The sequence below is a fragment of the Erinaceus europaeus genome, chromosome 13 (genome assembly GCF_950295315.1).
Source record: "Erinaceus europaeus chromosome 13, mEriEur2.1, whole genome shotgun sequence".
Classification (NCBI taxonomy): domain Eukaryota; kingdom Metazoa; phylum Chordata; class Mammalia; order Eulipotyphla; family Erinaceidae; genus Erinaceus; species Erinaceus europaeus.
In genome coordinates, this window is record NC_080174.1 from 9513214 (window position 1) to 9536270 (window position 23057).

The window sequence follows — 23057 nt, forward strand, 5'->3', positions numbered from 1 at the left end:
AATTACAGTTGAGCTCAGGGGAATCTCTGCTTATTTCTGTTGTTTTTTGATTCTTCCAAAAGAGACTACATCACCCTCTCCTCCTCTCTAGGGTATTTATTTATGTATTTTGGTTATCATTGCCCAGGAGTTGACCCCAGTATAATACATTCTCTTAAAAAGTTAATTTTTTATTTATTATTGGATAGAGGAAGAGAGAAATTTAAGTAAGGGTGAGATAGAGAGGGAGAGAGACAGAGAGATACCTGTAGCCCTGCTTTACCACTTGTGAAGTTTTCTTCCTGCAGGTGGGGACTGGGGGCTTGAACTTGGATCCTTGTGCACTGTAACATGAACACTTGACCACGTGTGCCAGTGCCTGGTCCCCATACATTCTTTCATTACACTTCGCTACCACAAATAGCATCACTCAGTTTCCTTGAGAAAGGTTAAGTCTAGACACTCATCTGCCATCTTTACACATCCTTCATCATATATGTAGATTATGATTCAGCACAAGGGTGCTTATTTAACCTGACATATAGGTTTAAACTTAGCAGCCTTAAATATCTAGAATGTTTTGAAACATTGAATTGAAAAATAGACACATTTTTTTTTTTTGGGGGGGAGGCTTGCTCATAAGTCATAATACATCTCCAGTTCCTGGCTCTGAGAGATTCCTTCACCTTCGTAATTACCTCTCTCCCTTCCCTCTCCATCCTATTCAGACTTCATCTACAGAATGTTTTCCAACTCCTTATTACAGTCCAATGCCTTGTATCACCTTTCACATCTTTTCATATGATATTTATTCCTTCAAAAAGCTCTGATTCCATGCCCTAACATCTTTCTTCTCATTCCAGCTAACTTTCTACTTCTCATAAGTCAGATGGTTCTTAAATAGTGCTTCTTCCTCTAAATGAGCATGTATCTGACCAAATTTTACCCAGCCTCTCTCTTCCCCTAGCACCTACACTTTTCTTATTATTTTAGTCACTCCACTTTTGATATATGTTTGTCAGACTTGCTGTTTTCCATGACTGTTTATTATTATTTACAGGACATGGATATAAACATGTACTTCTAAGTGGCTCACAGAATGAATAGTTCATCACCTTTCACCCTCTACATACATTAACCTACCCACCCACCGACACACACATCCTTACAGCACTGTTTTTTTTTTAAGTATTTATTTATTCCCTTTTGTTGCCTTTGTTGTTTTATTGTTGTAGTTGTTATTGGTGTCGTCTTGTTGGATAGGACAGAGAGAAATGGACAGAGGAGGGGAAGACAGAGGGGGGAGAGAAAGATAGACACCTGCAGACCTGCTTCACTACCTGTGAAGAGACACCCCTGCAGGTGGGGAGCTGGGGGCTGGAACCAGGATCCTTAAGCCAGTGCACTTAACCTGCTGCGCTACTGCCCGACTCCCCAGCACTATTTTTTTGAAGACGTAGAAATAATTTCGGTGAACTGTATAATAAGGAAGATGACTCTGACTTTGAGCAATCTTGATGAGTTTTCTAAATTCCATAAGCAAGAAAAATGTTTGGAGTCAAATGTGAGGAAGTTCTGTCACAGTGATTCTTATCCCTGAAAGGTTTTCTTTACTTTCTAGCTAGGAAGATGTGTGTTTTATTATTTTCCAGAGCTGCAAGATCTCCTCCTTCAAAGTGGCTAGCTTTACTTAATAGCTAAACATTATTTTCATCACCATCAAAACCACAATTCTTGTGGGTTGCAGTGAGTATATAAAGCCTCTGGGGAAAAAGATTCTCTTAAGGTCAGCCTTGGATGGGATTTGTTTTTTAGGGATATGTTTTAGGGTCTAGGGGGCTGAGCACTTTATTCTATAGACTATTATGAACACAAAGGATGAAAACATAATACGCTGTGTCAAACCACTGTATTAGGCACTACATATAATTTGCATAATCACCCAGCCAGACAGATTTTATTACTACCATTTTTCAAGGGAGTTTAGTGAATCTTGAGGAATCTGTGCAACTTGCCTAAAGTCACACAAGGATGAATGACAGAGCTGGGATTAAAAACTATCTACCAAGGGTTGGGGTAGTAGATAGCATAATGGTTATGCAAAGAGACTCTCGTGCCTGAAGTTCCAGGTTCAATCCCCAGTACCACCATAAACTAGAGCTGAGCAGTGCTCTAGTAAAAACAAACAAACAAACAAACAAACAAACAAACAAACAAAAAACTATCTCCCAATAGCAAGGCTCTTCCCTGGGTCTATCTAACCTTCCTATAGAAACAGGTCAGATTTACTGAATGGGGACTTTGAACCTGTTGTTAGGCATGTGAATTATATTCAGTAGGCAACAGGAAGTTACAGCATGTTCTCGAGTCAAAAGATGACCTAGTGAGATTCACATCGGAAAACCATTGCTCCAGGAATACTTGACAACATGTATTGGTGAACGAAGAAGTTTACAGAAGGTTAGCTAAGAGATGGTGAACGAACACAGACACTGAGGCTTAAAGTCCTGGACTATACTGGCAACCGGACACTTAGGACATTTGATATTTAAGTAAGGACAGCCCCATTTATCATTTGAATACAAGACAGAAACATTGAAGGCTGAAATCAGAATCATTCCAAGTCTTGGATTCAAGAAATAATATAGAAATTGAGAAAAGGTGACTTTATGGATGAAAAGACAGAATTCTGTTTGGACTCATTATTTAATTTTTGCAATTACTTTAGATTTGCATAGTCTTTGTAAAAAATGGCTTTCAGTTCTTTAGTAGAGAATCAATCATTTATTTATGTCATCTGTGTTATTCTATCAATAGTTCTAGGAAACCCTGATACTCCTGGCCCTATGTATGGAAGGTGACTCAGACAACTCTGGATTTAATAAGGATTTTTGATGAACTGATGAGACACGCAGGGTAATATCTGACTTGAAAGATATACAGAATTCTCAGTTCTTTAAAATCTGATTTGCCTGTTCAAATGTGATTGACCTTTTTCTTCACCATCTGGATGGTCCCACATGCCTGAGAGTACAAGTATCTGTGGCCACATCGTATGATCGTATGTTTTCTATCTATAGCTACACGTGTTGTTCGTGTGAATTTGGGAGGCTCTAAGATTTGGAAAGTTATTTTTTTTTTCTGTAATCAATGTTATAGGAATATGTATAACAAAGATTTAAGCTTTTAGAAAAAGATGTATTTATTTAATTGGAAGGAGAGAGATTGAGAGAGAGAAAGAGAGAGAGAGAGTAAAAGAGAGAGAGAGAGAAAAGAGAAACTCTAGCTATATACAGTGCCTGGGATCCAATTCAGACCTTAAGTCCAACCATCTGACTCAAACAGACTTTAGATTTGAAGAATTTCCTTTGTAGAACATGATATCAAGAATTTTTCTTTTCATGAGACTACTGTTTTGAAATTCTTAACAAATAACGAGTAACTTTCTTTCAGCATAAATTAATAAAAAATGATTCAGTTCTCCCTTGGTGAAAGAGACATTTAGCTCTTATGTATTTTTCATGAGTAATTGCCCATTAGCACAGCTTTTAGAAAAAAAAAAAAGATCTGAGTGAGTTTACCATATATCAGAAAAAAAAATGTTCCAGGGGAATTCATGCATAAATCAACCTGAGTTTATTATGTTTTCTTTTTTATAAATCCACTATAATGTAAGTACCTGAGAGCATATTTTTTTACCTCCCTGTTTAGACTAGCCCTTGAGCCTAGAACCAGTAAACAACAGTATTATTTTTTCAATCATATTATTATTATTATTATTATTATTATTATTATTATTATTATTATTATTATTATTATTATCTTCCCTCCAGGGTTATCACTGGGGCTGAGTGCCTGCACTAAGAATCTACTGCTCCTGGTGGCTGTTATTTTCCATTTTTGTTACCCTTGTTGTTATTGTGGTTGGACTGGACAGAGAAATAGAGAGAGGAGGGGAAGGTAGAGAAGGGGAAGAGAAAAACACCTGCAGACCTGCTTCACCATTTGTGAAGCAACCCCCTCCCCACTGCAGGTGGGGAGCCTGGGGCTAGAACCGGGATCCTTAAGCTGGTCCTTGCACTTCGCGCCATGTGCGCTTAACTGCTGCGCTACAGCCCAGCCCCTTTTCAATGATTTCCTTGCGAGAAATAATGGCTTGCAGAACAACTGCTGCCACATAACTACCATTTATTATCTCCCCTTATTAGGCATCTGTGCACTAGTCCCATTACAAAATGCAGTCTTCCTTCACCATTGTGAACTGGGTCCTCCTCATATTCTCACCACTTTCTCACCTCCCACCTTTGAAGTCTTTCACTGCCATGTACTAGACCACAGCAAGTCTGTTTCACTCTGGGACTTCCGTTCCTTAGATTTCATTTCTTAAGTTCCACTTATGAGTGAGGTCGGTCATTTGGCATTTTTTTCCTGTGCCAACTAATTGATTATTGATTAGTTATCAAATAAGTTAACCAAAGCTTTACTGAACACTTGACGTTTCCAGAGTTCTACTATCATGAAATGCTTTATGAATTCTGAGCTTCCAATTCATTTAAACTCTATACTCTTTGTTCAAGCCATCAACTGATTTTCCAATGCTTCTTGTACAAATTTTCTATGATTAAAAATATTCCAGTGAATATAATCCAAATGGATTATATGAGATTGTATTTAAATCAGGACGAGAAAGCAAAATGTGGGCTAACCTATATAGGTCAAAGTGTAATACTTTGACAGCTGCAAGTGAGGAACTGAACTGAAGATGACAACTGATAGAGTGAAAGGGGAAAAGGAAGATTGTTTATGAACTACTTGAGATCCTGAACAGAACAATAATTGAGGAGCTTTTGAATTCTGCTTTACTGCCTAGCTAAGAACATATATGTGGAGGGGAGTTGGGTGGTAGCGTAGCTGGTTAGGCGCACATGGAGTGAAGCACAAGGAACGGTGTAAGGATCCCTGTTTGAGCCCCCAGCTCCCCACCTGCAGGGGAGTCGCTTCACAGGCGGTGAAGCAGGTCTGCAGGTGTCTGTCTTTCTCTCCTCCTCTCTGTCTTCCCTCCCCTCTCAACTTCTCTCTGTCCTATCCCCCCAAAAAAGTAAACAAAAAAGTGGCCTCCAGGAGCAGTGGGTTTGTAGTGCAGATACTGAACCCCAGTGATAACTCTGGAGGCAAAAAAAAAAGATGTTTGGATTATTTATTTATTTTCTGAGATGCTACCCATTGTATGCTCCAGAATGTGTTTATATAACAATGTTTCCCCTGGCAGTGATTGTACATAGTGAATTAAGGACGTGATAGCCAACTACTGGATTATTTCACTCATATATGGAATATAGAGAGTTGAAATACCAAACTTGAAAAAAAAAAGTGTGTTTAAGTCAACCCATATCTGCTACCTTGGGTGAACTGTAGCAGTTACTGATGGAGGGAGACAGGAACACAGAACTTTGGTGGTGGGAGTGGTGTGGACTTCTATCCCCATTAACTGATGATCTTGTGAGTCAATATTAATTGCTTATAAAAATAAATTTAAAATGTAGTAAATGTTCACCACCACAGCTTTATGATTAGGTCTGGGGGTTGTTGGGGCAAGCTGAACTTGGTAACACTTGTTGAAAAATTCATATAACATGGAAACAATTGCTTATATTTCTAATATCAGCCTTCTTTAGCTACTCCTCAAGCTTTTCAAAATCGACTGTGAAGATCAGGACTATCGAATCCTTCGTTTCTCTTATCTAGTTCTCAGGGACCGTTGAGATTATTGAGCAGTGCTGACTTGGAATTGCATAGGAGTTCAGCTACATCAGAGCTCCTGTTGTCAGGTTGCGTTGCAGGGGAGAGACGAGACCAGGAACTCGTGGCTGAGTGGGAATGCAATGTAATGCCTTTATTGATCAGAGACAACGCTTTTTATATTATCTCTTTAACTGAAAGTGGCAAGTGGGAAAAGGAAATGGCTAGGAGAAGGGGTGGAGAAAAAAAAAAGAGCTCGAATGTAAAAAGCTTCCATAGTAGCTGTTGCAAAGGTTCTAACCAGTGGGGATTAAACCAATACCCTGCAGGCAGGGCGGGTCTCAGGCAAAACAGTGATTATGGAAATAGACCACAGCATCAAGCAATGTGGGGGACCTGGCGTAATGACCAACAGACTGTCTTCTGACTTCTGACCCAGATAGAAACCCAGTCAGGGGATAGAACTTCATCTTCTTTTCTTTGGGAACATTATATACCATCCTATACAGAGTCACTACAAGTTATGTTTGACTTTATCTTTGTTGTTCTTGCTGATAGGATTCACTACTTGTTTCTTGTAAAATTAAACTAGTGAAAGACTTAATGGTATGTATTCATAGAGAAAAATTTAAAACTATAAGTAAACAGAACATGAAGATAGATTATGAAGACAGGGAGGCACACAGACAGGAAGACATGAATTATAACATTTATATGTTTTCTATTTTATTTAAAAATGTATTTGCTATTAATAGTATGTCACAAGATTGTCAGATTAAAATGTCTAATTACACACCAGACCCACTACCAAAGTTCTGTATTTGCACCCTCTCAAAAAAGAACCACCATAGTTCTTATCAGTCTTACAGTTTTCTTGCTTCAGCTTTTTTTTTTTTTTTTTTTTGCAAGTTCATGTGAATCAATTCTCTAGATTACACAGATGGGTGAAAACATCTGGCAGTTGCCTCTCATCTCTTTGCTTATTTTGCTGAGGATTATCACCTCCAGTTCCATCTATTTTGTCCTAAAGTACACGATGCATTTTTTTTTCTTCATTGCAGAGTCCTGTTCCATAAAATGTATATCTCATGACTTCTCTAGCCAGTCATCTGTTGAAGCCAGAGCACTGTTTAGCTCTGGTTTATTAGGGTGCTGGTGATTGAACTTGGGCCTTTGGTGCCTTAGGTCTGAATGTCTTTTGGCATAACCATTATGTTGTCTTCCCAGCTCTATTAACATCTATTCAAATAAATTAAATATCCTACCACCCGAATTGTGAGAAGTTCGGTATATATTTTTCCAAACATGTTTTACTTTGCTTCCCCAAAATAAAATGACGTCACAACTTCAGTTCTCAACAGGTGATATATAATCAATGTACACCCATACACTCACACTCTTTCACTCACAACATCGTTTCTAATGACAATGAGAGCTACATGTAAACACATGACGATTTTTTATGGATCCATAAAATTTAGAAAATTACAAGATAACAGGGGTACAACTCCCCCCACCGTTCCCACCACTAGATTTCTGAATCCCCAATCCTTCCATTGTAAGCTACAGACGTCCTCTTAAGGTTAACTATTCTTTCTACAACTATCTGTCTATATTTGTCCATTTTTTCCTCTATGGTGGATTCTTATTTTAAAAATAAATTTATTTATTTATTCTTTTTACCAGAGCACTGCTCAACTCTGGCTTATGGTAATGCAGTGGATTGAACCTGGGACTTTGGAGCCTCAGGTGTGAGATTCTCTTTGCATAACCATTATGCTATCTACCTCTGAGAGGGATCCTTCATAGTAGTTCTTAACCTAGGTGATTTCAGGTCATACATGATTTAGTGTTAAGATTGTGGATACGTTTCCCAAGCAATAGAATGAGAAGCAGTCTGTGAGCCAACATGAACTTTTGGTTAGGTATGAGGATTTTCCTCAGAAGTCACTATCTGAAGATTTATCAACCCTCTGGAGGGGCAAATTCTTCTTTTAAAACATATTTTATTTATTTTACTTTAACACAAGAGAAAGATACGGAGAAATATGTAGAGAGAAAGACCAGAGCACTGCTCAGCTCTGGCTTGTGGTAGTGCTGGGGACTGAATCTGGAATTTCAGAGGCTCAGGCATGAAGGTCTTTTGCTGTCTCACCTGACCTGGAGTCAAGTTCTTGCAAAGGCCCAGCTGCTTCTACAGATAAATAACATATATATTTGCCTCCAGGGTTATTGCTGGGGCTCAGTGCCTGCACCACGAATCCATTGCTCCTGGAGGCTCCCCACCCCTTTTGTTGCTTTTGTTGTCTTATAGTTGTTGTGGTTATTATTATTGCTGTTACTGATGTATTGTTGTTGGTTAGACAGGGAGAAATGGAGAGAGGAGGGAAGACAGAGAGGGTAAATGAAAGACACTTGCAGACCTGCTTCACCACTTGTGAGGTGACCCTCTGCAGGTGGGGAGCTTGTACCGGGATCCTTACCCCTGTCTTTGCGCTTAGCACCGTGTGTGCTTAACCCTCCGGGCAACTGCCTGATCCCCAACTGACAAATATTTTTGGTAATATTTATTATTAGTGATGTGACAGTGGTTTACAAAATTATAAGATTTCAATGGTATAGTTTCAAATCAAAACAGATGTTTGTAAGTCACTACACCCACTACCAAATTTCTATGGTCTCCCTTCACCTGATAATTGCCATAGTTTTTTTTTTCTTTTTGAACACAAAATTCAATACACAGTTTAGGTAAAATAGACAGTTTGTTTACTTGTCTTTTGCAAGTTGGTTTGCTTTTTTTTATCTGTACTCCACATATGAATGAAACCAGTCTTTCACTTCTTCACTTAATCACTTAGAACAATTCCCTCTAGTTTCTTCTGTTTTTTTCCTGAATGACTGTCATCTCATTTTTTAAATTTTCACTGAAAAGCATTTCACTGAATATATGCCCTGTAATTTCTTTTTTACATTATTGATAACTTTTTTGTTATTAATTTATTTTTAAAATAAAAAAGTATCGACAAGACCACAGAATAAAAGGGTACAATTCCACAATTCCACACAATTTCCACCGCCAGAGTTTCCTATTCTCTCCCTTGAAAGCTTTCCTATTCTTTATCCCTCTGTGAGCATGCACACAGGGTCATTATGGGGTGCAGAAGGTGGCCCTATAATTTCTTTATTCAACCATCTGTCAGTGAACAATTGGGTTGCTTTCATTTATTGACAATTACGAATAGTGCAGCTACGAATATAAAGTCCTTATGTCCTTCCAAACTCATGCTTTCATGTCCTTTAGAGAAGAATTGTATTGCTGGGTCATAAGATATTTCCATTTTGATTTGTTTAAGGATTCTCCATACTGTTGGATCAGTTTTCTTTTTCACCAACAATGTACCACAACGTACTTTTCCCCTTGTCCCTGTCAGTCCTTGTCAGATTTTGGGATACCTGTACGTGATGCATATCTTCAGAAAAGACTTTAAGGAGATATGCTCTACTCTAAGATACCTCTGGGTTCAGAATTACAAAGAAAGTTTTACCCAGACACAGTGACATCTTTTTAACTTAAAGCCTCCCATCTTCTCTGGGCCTCCAATTCTTCATCTGTTAAATAGAAATGTGAATATATGGCTTGAAACTGTGAAAGAGACAGTATTCAACAATTTTTTCTACCACTGATATTTTCTTTATATATATGTGTATATTATTAGTGATTTAATAGTGATTTACAAGATTATAAGATAAGAGGTGTATACTTCCACAGCACTCCCACCACCCAAGTTCTGTGCTCCTCTAATTTGATAGGACAGAGAGTGAATGAGAATGAGGGAAGCTAGGGAAGCAGACACACACACACACACACACACACACACACACACACACACACACACACACACACACACACACACACACCTGCAACACTGCTTCACCATTTGGGAACCTTCCCTTGCTCTGCAGGTGGGGACCAGGGGCTTAAGCCTGTACCTTGAGCATGCTGATACAGGCACTCAGTAGGCTGCACCACCGACCCCTAAAGGGTTCTTTCTTCTGGGCCATCCTCTGACTGCACATTCATTTCTCTTATTTCAACTCCTGGTAGAAATGGAAGATGTTCTAAAGTTCAGGAAATGTCCAATTGTTGAGCTCTAGCAAGTGAATATTTTTATACAACGTTCCTGTTTTCTAGTGTCCATCTAGTTTGGTCTTCAGGATAAAAACAGGTCAGGATTGTATATCTGGGCACTTAGTTATGTATAAGTTTCCTCGAAGAGCAGAACTGGTGATACCTTGATGGCATCTACTTAGTATTCAGTAAATTAGCTATTGTCAGCTCCTTCTCAAGATAATTTTTCTAAAGCTGACTTTAAGCATTCAGGCTGCCAGGGCTACTTCTGATGTCTAGAGAGAAAAAAAAAAATTCCAACCCAAACAAAAAAAAATCGTCTTTTCTTGTCTGTTTTGCAGTGCATGTCACAGCCCAGTGCTAACAAGCTCAGTTCTTTGCCTGCAGGCATAAGTAATACTAGCAGGATAGAGATTGCGCTTTGTGCAATTTTCATTTCCCCTGTTCTGGAAGGAAGAGGGAGATGAGTTGCTTATCAGAACAGACTAGAAAGCATAGATTTATCATTTGGATTGAAGGAGGAAATATTTATATTTCATTCAATGTATGGTGTGTGTGTGTGTGTGTGTGTGTGAGAGAGAGAGAGAGAGAGAGAGAGAGAGAGAGTCTGTGTGTGTGTGTGTGTGTGTGTGTGTGTGTGTGTGGGAGAGAGAGAAAGAGAGAGAGTGTGTGTGTATGTGTGTGTGTAAAGTAAATTCTAAGCCTATCTAAAATAATGATGACAATATCATGACTGAATGTCCTTAGACCATCTTCCATAACCTAGATGTCGTCAACCCGGTATTTTCTCTCTTGGGGATGGATCCTTAGGAATCAAAGACACCCATCTAAAAAGAGACCTGTGTTCATAGGAGCATTTTTTTTTTTGTAGTAGTCAAAACCTGAAAGCAACCTACCTGTCCAACAACAGATGAGTGGCTGAGCAAGTTGTGGTCTATATCCACAGTGAAACACTACTCAGCTATGAAGAATGGTGAAGTCACCACTTTACCTCAACTTCGATGGAGTTTAAAGGAATCATGTTAAGTGAGATAAGCCAGAAAGAGAATAATGAATATGGGATGATCTCTCTCTTAGATTGATTCTAAGTTGTTTCTGTGAAATTCAGGTTTTCTTGAAAATCAAGAAAAATAGTTCCATTGACATTAAAAATAATAGTGTTTTTAACCACAGAATACACAGTAATTTCCTAAAGTATACTTCACTTGTTTCTAGTTTGGTGTTCTTTTACCTACTTAGCCTCTGGAATATATATATATGTTATTTTTATCTTTCATTTTTTTAACTTTTTTTGGGATAGGACGGAGAGAAATGGAGAGAGGAGAGGAAGACAGAGAGGGGGAGAGAAAGACAGACATGAAATGGAGAGAGGAGAGGAAGACAGAGGGGGAGAGAAAGATAGACATCTGCAGACCTGCTTCACCACTTGTGAAGCGACTCCCCTGCAGGTGGGGAGCCAGGGCTCGAACTATTTTTATTTTTCTGACATATGTTGATACTTAAGACATACATTCTTTCTATTTTATAAGGTATTTCTAGTCTAAAAATGCTAATGTTATAGATGGCAAAGAACACTTATTTTTCAGTTAGATATTAAAATTTCAGATTGTTTTAATTAACTTAAAAAGCATGTTGGAAATGTGGCTAATTTAATGTAAAATATTTTTATAAAAATTTCTGTAGTCCAAAATTGAAGGTGTAGTCAAGCTTAAACCGTTGCGTGTGGAACTAAATAAGTTTATTTGACCAAATCTCATTGAGTTAAAAACTGATATTCTTGAAGACCTCAAGTTTCACCATCTCATAATAGCTATATATTAGGATTCTCATTCACATAAAAACAACAATTTCAAACTTTTCCCACAACTGTTTTTTTTATTTATAAAAAGGAAACACTGACAAAAACCACTGGATAAGAGGGGTACATCTCCACACAATTCTCACCACCAGAACTCCATATCCCATCCCATCCCTTGATAGCTTTCCTATTCTTTATCCCTCTGGGAGTATGGACCCAAGGTCATTGTGGGATGCAGAAGGTGGAAGGTCTGGCTTCTGTAATTGCTTCCCTGATGAACATGGATGTTGGCAGGTGGATCCATACTCCCAGCCTGCCTCGCTCTTTCCCTAGTGGGGCGGGGTTCTGGGGAATCAGAGCTCCAGGACACATTGGTGGGGTTGTCTGTCTAGGGAAGTCTGGTTAGCATCCTGCTAGCATCTGGAACCTGGTGGCTGAAAAGAGAGCTAACATATAAAGCCAAACAAGTTGTTGACTAATCATGAACCTAAAGGCTGGAGTCCTGCAGATGAAGAGTTGGGGGGGGGGGTTGTCTCTGTTTTGTAGATAGCTAGTAGGAATATTTTAGTTATATTACAAAGGGCCCATGACTATACTAGTTTTTCTTTTCTTTTCTATTTTTTTTTTTTCTGAGCCTGACATCTGAGAAAGCTGGATCAGGGAAGAGAGTAGCTCCCAAATATCGGAAAGGGGTATAAATATTGTTGGCTGTAAACCCCATCGATTTAAACTGGGGCCCATATTCAGCGTAGGAGACTATGTGACCTCTGCATCCCTGTAGCTCTGAGCTTGCATTCTGTGGTCATGAGTAGGGACTTTCCAAGCTGTCCCAGTTTCAGGACCCATCTTCCTCAGGTGGAAGATAGAGTATGTTGTCCAGCCTTTCTTCAGAGGATGGAACATTCTATATTGCACAAGTTTTTTTTATTTGACTTTTTTAGGAGAGAGAGAGAGAGAGAGAGAGAGAGAGAGAGAAAGAGAGACTTCAAACCACCACTCTGTGTGGGAGACTGAACTAAGGACTTCTTTACTGTTCAGTGCTTTTCCAATGTACTACCTCCCAAGCCACATTTCATGAGTTTGCATAAAAACTTCATTGAAAAAAATATACGATATGAAGTTTATCCCACAGAAATTTATAACATTTGATACACTTACTGAATGATGCAGTAAATGAACTTTAAATCATTTTGTATCAGTGAAACTCTTAAGATCTATATAAGGGTAATCTCCATTCCTTCCACCAATTCCTAGTGAACTTTGTGTCTAAACCACTGTTCTGTTTTCTGTCTCCATAGATTTGCCTTGTCTAGACATTTCATATGAAGAAGTCGTTTTAGTGATGTGCTATCTTGAGTTTGACTTGTACCTAGCCTCATGTTTTCAAGGTTCATGCATGTTGTAGTTCATGTTGGTAGCAGACTAAACAGTAAGATGTTGCATAGTTATACCACACTATTTCTCAGTTGATGAATATTTAGAAATTTTCCAGTGCATGGCTATTATGAATAATGCTTCAAATATTTACATGCAAATGTTTGCGTGGGCATATCCTTTCATTTCTCCTGTGTGAATACTTAAGATTGGAATTGTTGGGTTGTATGATAATTATATGTTTATACTTTTTAGGAACTGCCAAACTATTTTTTTCCAGAGTGACTTGTGCACTGCATTTTAATATGTTCTCCCCCCCAAAGGATAAGATTATGTTCCTATTGCTCAATGATTCATGCAACCAATTTATTTCTCCCACGTGTATTGAATATCTACTTTGTAGAAGGTATTAATGATATAATTATAGATCAAATTGTTTTCCTCAAAAGGCTTATTATTGGTTGAAGATACAGACATTTAGGCAGATAGATAAATATGTAAGAGAAGTACACTTCTTTTTGCAGAAGTGCAGTACATCTAGTATAGTAGGCAGAGTAACAATTCCAGGCTCTAAGGAGCAGGAGAAACGTTTTGGAGGTAACACCAAAGTTGAATCTCAGAGCTGGATGTAGGAGAATGAGAACGCAAATATACTAACCATATCACAGTGAAGGCAACCAGCCTTGTTTATATTCTAAATGACCATTACTCCTGATCAGTGTTAGTTTTCACCCTATGAATTATTGCCTACTATGAACTATCTAAATGATGTGTTTGTATGTTTGGCTATTGTCTATTTTCCCCCCTTGAGGGTAGTAGTTGCTGTTTATTTGGTTCCCTGTTACATTCCAAACATTTAGCACAGCACTCACCACAAAGAACATAGTCAATAAATATTTGTTGAATAAATGAAGATATAACACCAACCACTTAGATGAAAAAAAAAATGTGTGTTCAGCTTTGTGTAATAAAGTTCAGATTCCTCGGAGACACACAAAATCAGTTTTGGAGAAAAACCAATGGTTGATTTGTAAGGAAGAAACCTCTGAGATTGTAACACACCATACTGCAAAGCTAAAAGTGTTGTTTTTCTTCAGAATTCAAGGCAAGGCCTGCTAAGACAAGTTTTCACAAAGACTAAATGGTGGTTTGATACTTATAACAAGACAGCAAGGTTTTTAAAATTTTAATTTGTTTTTTTTTAATTTTTTATTTATAAAAAGGAAACATTGACAAAACCATAGGAAAAGAGGGCTACAACTTCGCAAAATTCCCACCACCAGAACTCCGTATCCCATCCCTTCCCTTGATAGCTTTCCTATTCTTTTACCCTCTGGGAGTATGGACCCAAAATCATTGTGGGATACAGAAGGTTGAAGGTCTGGCTTCTGTAATTGCTTCCCTGCTGAACACGGGTGTTGACTGGTCGATCCATAATCCCAGCCTGTCTCTCTTTTCCTAGTGGGGAAGGGTTCTGGGGAAGCGGAGCTCCAAGGCACATTGGTGGGGTTGTCTGTCCAGGGAAGTGTGGTTGCATCCTGCTAGCATCTGGAACCTGGTGGCTGAAAAGAGAGTTAACATACAAAGCCAAACAAATTGTTGACCAATTGTTGTTAAATTACTGTATTGTTATAAGTTGAGATGAACTCCTTGTACTTAAAACAATACTTAAAACAATACTTGTTTAGAGGTTGGGAGTGCCATAAATTGGGCTTCAAATTTAATTTCACCTCCATGGAGTTAGTGCTTTTTCCTTTTAAAACACTTTTGATTGTTAACAGTTAAGATTATTGGAGGGGATTAAATGGTGAAAATAAGCAGGAATTGATCATGAAATATTTTTTTCTTCCATGGTTATCACTGGGGCTGCGTGCCACCATTATGAATCCATTCCTGCTGGCCATATTTTCCCATATTTACTTTATTGGATAGGGCAGAGAGAAATTGAAAAAGGAGGGGGAAATAGAGAGGGAGAGAGAAAGACAGATACTTGCAGACCTGCTTCGCTGGCTGTGAAGCCTCCCCCTCTGTAAGAGGGGATCCGTGGTCTTGAACCTGGATCCTTGCATGGGTCTTTGTGCTTAGTACTATGTGCTTTTTTAAAAATTTTGTATTATTTATTTATTTATTTAAGAAAGGATTAATTAACAAAACCATAGGGTAGGAGGGGTACAACTCCACACAATTCCCACCACCCAATCTCCATATCCCAACCCCTCCCCTGATAGCTTTCCCATTCTCTAGCCCTCTGGGAGCATGGACCCAGGGTCATTGTGGGTTGCAGAAGGTAGAAGGTCTGGCTTCTGTAATTGCTTCCCCGCTGAACATGGGCGTTGACTGGTTGGTCCATACTCCCAGTCTGCCTCTCTCTTTCCCTAGTAGGGTGTGTCTCTGGGGAAGCTGAGCTCCAGGACACATTGGTGGGGTCTTCAGTCCAGGGAAGCCTGGCCAGCATCCTGGTGGCATCTGGAACCTGGTGATTGAAAAGAGAGTTAACATACGAGGCCAAACAAATTGTTGAGCAATCATGGGCCCAAAGCTTGGAATAGTGGAGAGGAAGTGTTAGGGAGGTACTCACTGCAAACTCTAGTGTACTTCTGCTTTCAGGTATATATTTTGCAGTAGTTTATGGATACGTGTGAACATAAGCTCTCTCTCACAGAAACTGGTGTATATCTAGGTTATGGGACTTTGTTAGAAAGCGAACCACCTGAGATGAAATTAGAGTGTACTATAAAAGGAAAGGTCTCACCCGAGTAATGAAGCTGAAGGGTTGTCATTCCACATGTGAAGTCTCTGGACACAGTCTGAGGTGAAGCAGGTTGAGGTGGCAATCGTTGCGTTGGTTAGGTTGTGATCGGCGGATGCAATATTATTTGGTGTGGATTGGGAGAGGCATACGGGAAAGTGGGCCCTATCCAAGGGTTCCAGGACTGGGGGAAGTAGGGGCTCTATAGTGGAGATGTGAGGTTCCTGCTGTCTTAGGGTTCAAAAAGACAATCGATAGTTAATGTTATCATCACATTATTTGGTAATTGGGTTAACTTTGAAAAGTCATGGTTATAGTTTGCTGTACAGTATCCAGTATCTTGTATATAGCTGTGCTATTGGATGCTTCTGATTTACTTGGTCTAGGCTTTTGAGAGAGTCCACATATCAAATACACAGCCTATATATTAGAAAGATTCAGTTTGTGTTTTGAAAAACTTTGAGACATACAATTGATTTCCCCCCCTCTCATATTGATTAACTACTGATTTATATGTCTACATTTTGCTAGGAGTGTACATAAACACCATTCCCATCACCAAAAGACTGTGACCCATCACTCCCACCCATTCCCACCCCCCACTGGCCCAGGAAGCTGCATGTCTACCCCTCACCACTGGGTTTTTACTTTGGTACCCTACTTACAATTTGATCAGGTCCTGCTTTTAGTTTCCCTTTCAGGTCTTCTTAGTCAACTTCTGTTGATGAGTGGGATCATCCCATACTCATCTTTATCTTTCTGACTTAGTTCACTTAACATAATTCCTTCTAGCTCTGTCCAAGATGGGTCAGAGAAGGTGGGTTCATTGTTCTTGATAGCTGCATAGTAGTACTATGTGCTTTTAACTGGGTATGCCACTGCCCAGCTACCATGAAAGACATTTACACTCTGCTAATGCACTAAGTCTTCAGCGAAAGACAATTAGAATCATACATAATTCCAATGAAAGCAGTAACTTGAAGAATGCTCATGATGTAAAGATTTTTTCTATAACTAAGATTCGTACACTAAATTGAATAAAAAGGTAGAATTAGAGGCTAGAGGACAAATGGTTTAGGAGATTCATGTGACAATTAATAGAAATCTGAAGGAAACTTTGACATTATTTAATTAATGGACTAAAGGTTTCCAAATGTAGGCAGTAATGATAAAAATTTAGTGATAAATTCCATAGATGTTCAAAAGGAAATAGAAGAGTCAGAGATTTCTCTCATATCACCTTTTTATTATAGACGACTTGGTAAGAAATGATACCACATCTGTATGCCTTCATTCTTTCTCTCTGTGTGTCTCTCTCTTTCTCCTCCTTTTTTTGGTAAAAATGAATGCCTCTCCTGTAGAAGCATAGGATAATAGGAATCAAATATTTTATGGAGTAAGATAATGAGTTTGGTTTTGAACTTTTCACTCACATTTTAGACTTTTATCACAGTCTACTATATATGGAGTGACATAACAGCAAAACCACCTTACTTCAACTCTGCAGATGATCACTGTCTTGTATCCTCATGTGGAGAAGAGAAAAAGGGATCTGACCCCTTCTTCTAAGAACATATATCACTTGGGCTTCAACTCATGATCTCATCTACATTTAATTACTTCTTATCTACAGATACTTTCATTTTTGGGATCAGGAACTTCACATGTGAATTGGGGGAGAGGGCAGGAGAGCATAAAGGTTAAGTCCCTACAAAGAACACACAATTCTCTTGACAGTACTGTGTCAGGGGCAAACTTTCCAGGGTTGTGTCCCAGGTCGAGGTGTTGATACTGGATAGATGTGTGCAGTGGTGATGTGTAAAGCACTGAGTATCTGGTTCCTCACAGGGTGTACTGACATAGCAGGGGATTGAGTATGCACTCAGAAATCTGTGGACACTGTCAATTTTATAATTGTTTTATTAGAGAAAGAAGGATTTACTAAATAGTTGTTATTGCATGGGTACAATTTTTTTTTTCCTACAGGGTTATTGCTGGGCTCGGTGCCTGCACCATGAATCCACCGCTCCTGGAGGCCATTTTTCCCCTTTTTGTTGCCCTAGTTGTTGCAGCCTCTTTGCGGTCATTATTGCCATTGTTGACGTTGCTTTGTTGTTGGATAGGACAGAGAGAAATGGAGAGAGGAGGGGAAGACAGAGAGAGAGGGGAGAGAAAGATAGACACCTGCAGACCTGCTTCACCGCCTGTGAAGCGACTCCCCTGCAGGTGGGGAGCCGGGGGCTCGAACCGGGATCCTGACGCCGGTCCCTGCGCTTTGCGCCACGTGCTCTTAACCCACTGCGTCACCGCCCGACTCCCGGATACAATTTTTTATCTTTCTGTGATATCTGCACACCACTCCCACTACCATTTTAGGTCCAATGACCACTTCCCCACCTCCCCCAACCCCTACCTATTCTTGTCTTTGCTGCAACAGACTACACCTTGTCCATGCTTCATCCTGTAGATTTTGTCTTTCACAGAATCAGACAGATATAAGACCCCATGACAGACAGCATGGGAGGAGCACTGATGTTCCCAGTAAAACAGGTGGAGGAAGACCTAGGCTGAGTGTGATAGTGTTTTGCAGAAAATTGAGAACTTTTTCACATGTACCAGCAACTGTATTTACTGTAAAACATTAATCCCCTATAAAATATATTAAAAGGTGAGCGTTTCAAGTGAGGGAGAGGGTGTTAATATAAGTTACTAGTGTTCAGGTCAATGAGAGCTCAAAGGAATGGTTGGGATTTGACAACCTGAATATCATCATGGTTTATGCCAACGGCAGCTTCCATGGAACAGAAAGGAATGGGGATAAAGAGAAACATGGGAACGTTATATTTTTTCTAGAACCACATTACTGGAGGATATATATATATATATATATATATATATATATATATATATGCTGCTTGTTTTATTTTAATGCTAGAAGTAAAGATAGGAAGAGAGGGACCAGGTGGTGGCACACCTGGTTGAATGCACATGTTATAATGTTCAATGACCCTGGTTTGAACCCCCTCCCCGGTTCCCACCTGCAGGGGGAAAGCTTTGCGAGTGGTGAAGCAGTGTTGCAGGTGTCTCTGTGTCTCTTCCCCTCTCTATCACTCCTCTCTTGATATCTGGCTGCCTCTATCTAATAAATTAATGAAGATAATAAAAAATGAAAAAAAGAGATAAACCAGAATTTTACCCATCTTATCCTATGGTCTTGTTGATATTTTCATTTTACAAATAAAATATATATATATATAAAGGGAGTCGGGTGGTAGCACAATGGTTAAGTGCAGGTGGCGCAAAGCACAAGGACCAGCGAGAGGATTCCGGTTCAAGCCCCCGGCTCCCCACCTGCAGGGGAGTCGCTTCACAAGAGGTGAAGCAGGTCTGCAGATGTTTGTCTTTCTCTCCCCCTCTCTGTCTTCCCCTCCTCTCTCCATTTCTCTCTGTCCTATCCAACAATGAAGACATCAATAACAACAACAATAATAACTACAACAATAAAACAACAAGGGCAAAAACAAAGGGAAAATGAATAAATAAATATTAAAAAAGAACTACTACAACAACAAAAAACAACAAGGGAAACAAAAGGGAAAATAAATAAATATAAAAAATTAAAAAATAAAAAGAGAGACCAAAACACTGCTTAGCTTTTTTTTTTTCCCCTCCAGGGTTATTGCTGGGCTCAGTGCCTGCACCATGAATCCACCGCTCCTGGAGGCCATTTTTTCCCCTTTTTGTTGCCCTTGTTGTTGTAGCCTCGTTGTGGTTATTATTATTGTCATTGTTGATGTTGTTTGTTGTTGGATAGGACAGAGAGAAATGGAAAGAGGAGGGGACGACAGAGAGGGGGAGAGAAAGATAGACACCTGCAGACCTGCTTCACCGCCTGTGAAGCGACTCCCCTACAGGTGGGGAGGCAGGGCTCGAACCGGGATCCTTACACCGGTCCCTGCGCTTTGCGCCACATGCGCTTAACCCACTGCGCCACCACCCGACCCCCTCTGCTTAGCTTTTAAAAAATTTTTTTTAATTACCATTATAACTAGGGCTTGTGCTGGCACCAGGAATCCAACACTCCTGGTGGCCATTTTTTCCTTTTTTTTTTTTTTCCTCTTTCAATTTTATTTGATATGACAGAGAAATTGAGAAGGGAGGGCTATATGGGGAGAGAGAGATAGAGATTGACATAGAGATAGAGAGAGAGAGAGAAGGTAGGTAGAGAGAGAGAGAGAGAGACCGAAACCGAGACCTTTAGATCAGCTTTACAGCCCATGAAGCGTTCCCCCTTGTAGGCAGAAAGTAGGGGGCTGTAATTTCTTTTGAAAGAAGGAAGTTCCCATTTGAAATGATTTTTCAGTCTTGTAAGAAGGCATTTCAGTTAAAGAGTTTGGATAAACTGATTCATATAAGAGAATATGGAATGGCTATAGAGTTGATGTCATAGTTTTTTTTCAAAACTTTTCAAAGAAAAGAGCACAAGTTGCATTCCAGTGGGTGAAAAGAAAAGGGAACTCTGTTTCCCATCCCTCCCCTCTTGGCTTTCCTATTCTTTATCCCTCTGGGAGCATGGACCCAGGGTCATTGTGGGATGCAGAAGGTGGAAGGTCTGGCTTCTGTAATTGCTTCCCTGCTGAACATGGGCGTTAACGGGTTGATCCATACTCCCAGCCTGCCTCTCTCTTTCCCTAGTGGGGTGGGGTTCTGGGGAATCGGAGCTCCAGGACACATTGGTGGGGTCCTCTGTCCAGGGAAGTCTGGTTGGCATCATGCTAGTATCTGGAACCTGGAGATTGAAAAGAGAGTTAACATATAAAGCCAAACAAATTGTTGACTAATCATGAACCTAAAGGCTGGAGTAAGAGTTCTGGTGGTGGGAATTGTGTGGAGTTGTACCCCTCTAATCCTATAATTTTGTCAGTCTTTCCTTTTTATAAATTAAATTAAATTAAAAATACATAAAAATTAAAGAAAAACTCCATTTGAAAGCATCATTTCTTCTGCACCTCTTTGTTGAAAGAATTCAGGAACCCAAAGCATGGAACTCAGACCTTTTAAGAGGGTTTTCGGCTCTACTTTAATAGCCAGCTGATTTTAAAAATTGGTATGGTGTTTTCAAAATAATTGTTCACTCATTTCCCAATCACCACTGACTCATATATTTAAGCTTGTGGCCTGTATTTCCCTACTCTGGGATAGTAGTGTAGACAGAGGGAGATTTGGGATATGTAAAGGCATTTCAGCCTTTAACACCTCAGTTAAATTTCATTGGTAAAGGAGAGGTTGCTACTGCATTCTTAGGTGGACTAGTGATTACATTTTAAATATTTTTTTTCTGTTGAAGTAAACTTTATGTATCACCTCTTTGGAATTCTTTTTACAATGAACTCTTAGGAACCAAATGTGGAACTGAGGTCTTCTAAAATATGGATGTGATTTATTTCCAAAGGTACTGTGTACAGATATGGGAGAGAGAATAAATGCTTGCTGAATGCCTGTTAAGTGTTATATTTATCTGAGCTCACATAGGACTTAAAACAACCAGTAGGTACTACCGCCATGATATGAACCTAGATGTATAACTAACTCCTGAATCAGTCCTGGCATATTGTAGAATATTAATTAGGGGCTAAGGAGTGGCACAGTTAGTAGAATAGACCTATTGTGATATGAAGGGACCCAGGTTTATATTGCTGTTCCCCATTTGCAGGAAGTAAGCTTTATGGGTGCTGAAGCAGTGTTGCAGGTGTCTCTCTTTCTCCATCTGTATCCCTCTCTTCCTTCTCAACTTCTCTTTGTCTTTAATCAGATTACTTAATTAAAGTTAAAAGATAATACACATTAGGTTCTGTCTTCTTTGCTCGTGTCTTTCTTGGACCAGTATGATAAGAATAATGATGGAAGACTACGGGCTCAACAGGAAGTAGGACTCCGATGGGTTAGCAATGTTTTCCTGCAAGACAAGAGGGTGGGGCTGGTCCTGTGTGTACCATATGTTGGTCATCCATGAACTGTGTTATGTTGCATCTCCAGGAAATATTCTGGATGAGATACTAGGAGAATATTAATTTTTCATAAGCTGTGCATCCAAAATAAGTCCAATTTGGATTCAGGAAAGTATACTTTTGTTATCCTTCCCTTCACCTCCACTGTCTTCATTCAGTGTGTGTGATTTCAACACACTAACTGCCAGAATTTGTTTATTTATTCACATTTGTGGTATTTACTTGTTTCAGGCAGAGAAAGCTGATGGGTTTGTCAATCTGCCTGACTTCACTGTGGAAAGAGCATCAGAATGCAAGAAAAAGCAGTAAGTTGTCTTTCATGTTCCACAAAAATCAAAGCTAGCACGGTATGCCTTCATAATATTTCTTGAGCGAGGTGATAATCTGGAAATGAGTTCAGGGGCCTCTCAAAATGTCTGAGTAGTTTCAATGTTATGAATTAGTACCATACATATTAAAAGAAGCCCTTAGCCTCTTGTCTTCTGGAATTTCTTTTACGGAGCAGATGGATTTTTAAAGCCCCGTAGAGCCCTGGCATAGTATATTGTTGACAGCTGTGTCTTTGATGGAATGAGAAACAAGTTACCATCCAGGATTGTCAGGGAGGTCAGATGTCAACTTTCTGGCTAATTAAGCAACAACCCCCCCCCCCACCACCACATTCCCCAAATATGCAGACATGAAAGTAACACCAGCTTCTTTCTCTTCTACTTAGTTCAAGGACCTGTCAGTAGCACTTTTGAAATCAAATTCTCTGAAGTGTCTTAAGACTACAGACCATGTTTCTGTATAACTTAAATCCAAAAGGATTGAGAGCCAAAAAGGGTAAAAGAAGTCATCAGCTTAAGTGCTGTTTTTTTTTTTGTTTTGAATTTTTAAAATTATCTTTATTTATTTATTGGATAGAGACAGCCAGAAATCTAAAGGGAAGGAGGTAGTAGCGAGAGAGAGAGAGAGAGGGAGAGAGAGAGAGAGAGAGAGAGAGAGAGAGAGAGAGAGAGAGGCAGAGAGAGAAAAGGAGAAAGAAACACTGCTTAACCACTTGAAAAGCTTCTTCCCTGCAGGTGAGGACCTGGGCCTAAAACCCGAGTCCTTGCGTATTGTAACATGTGCCCTCAACCAGGTGCACCACAACACCCCCCCCCCCCAACTGCAGGTTTTACTCAGAAGAGAACAGGTGGGAGTGTCCTGTCTTGCCAATCCACATATCTTGATGTCCAGTCCACACTATCTTCATGAAATCTTCCATCTGCATTTTGCAAGTTTCTTTTTCACTGCTTC

General features: G+C 39.5%; 1 protein-coding gene across 3 annotated transcripts in view; it reads left to right on the forward strand.

Moving 5' to 3' along the window:
* IPCEF1 (interaction protein for cytohesin exchange factors 1) overlaps positions 1–23057 on the forward strand; it is a 104708-nt gene that overhangs the window by 25568 nt on the left and 56083 nt on the right. For all 3 annotated transcript variants that reach the window (XM_007516153.3, XM_060205304.1, XM_016185394.2), the window contains one exon: positions 22008–22081. In XM_007516153.3, the coding sequence (XP_007516215.2) occupies positions 22008–22081 (74 nt within the window). The remainder of the gene's footprint in view (positions 1–22007; positions 22082–23057) is intronic.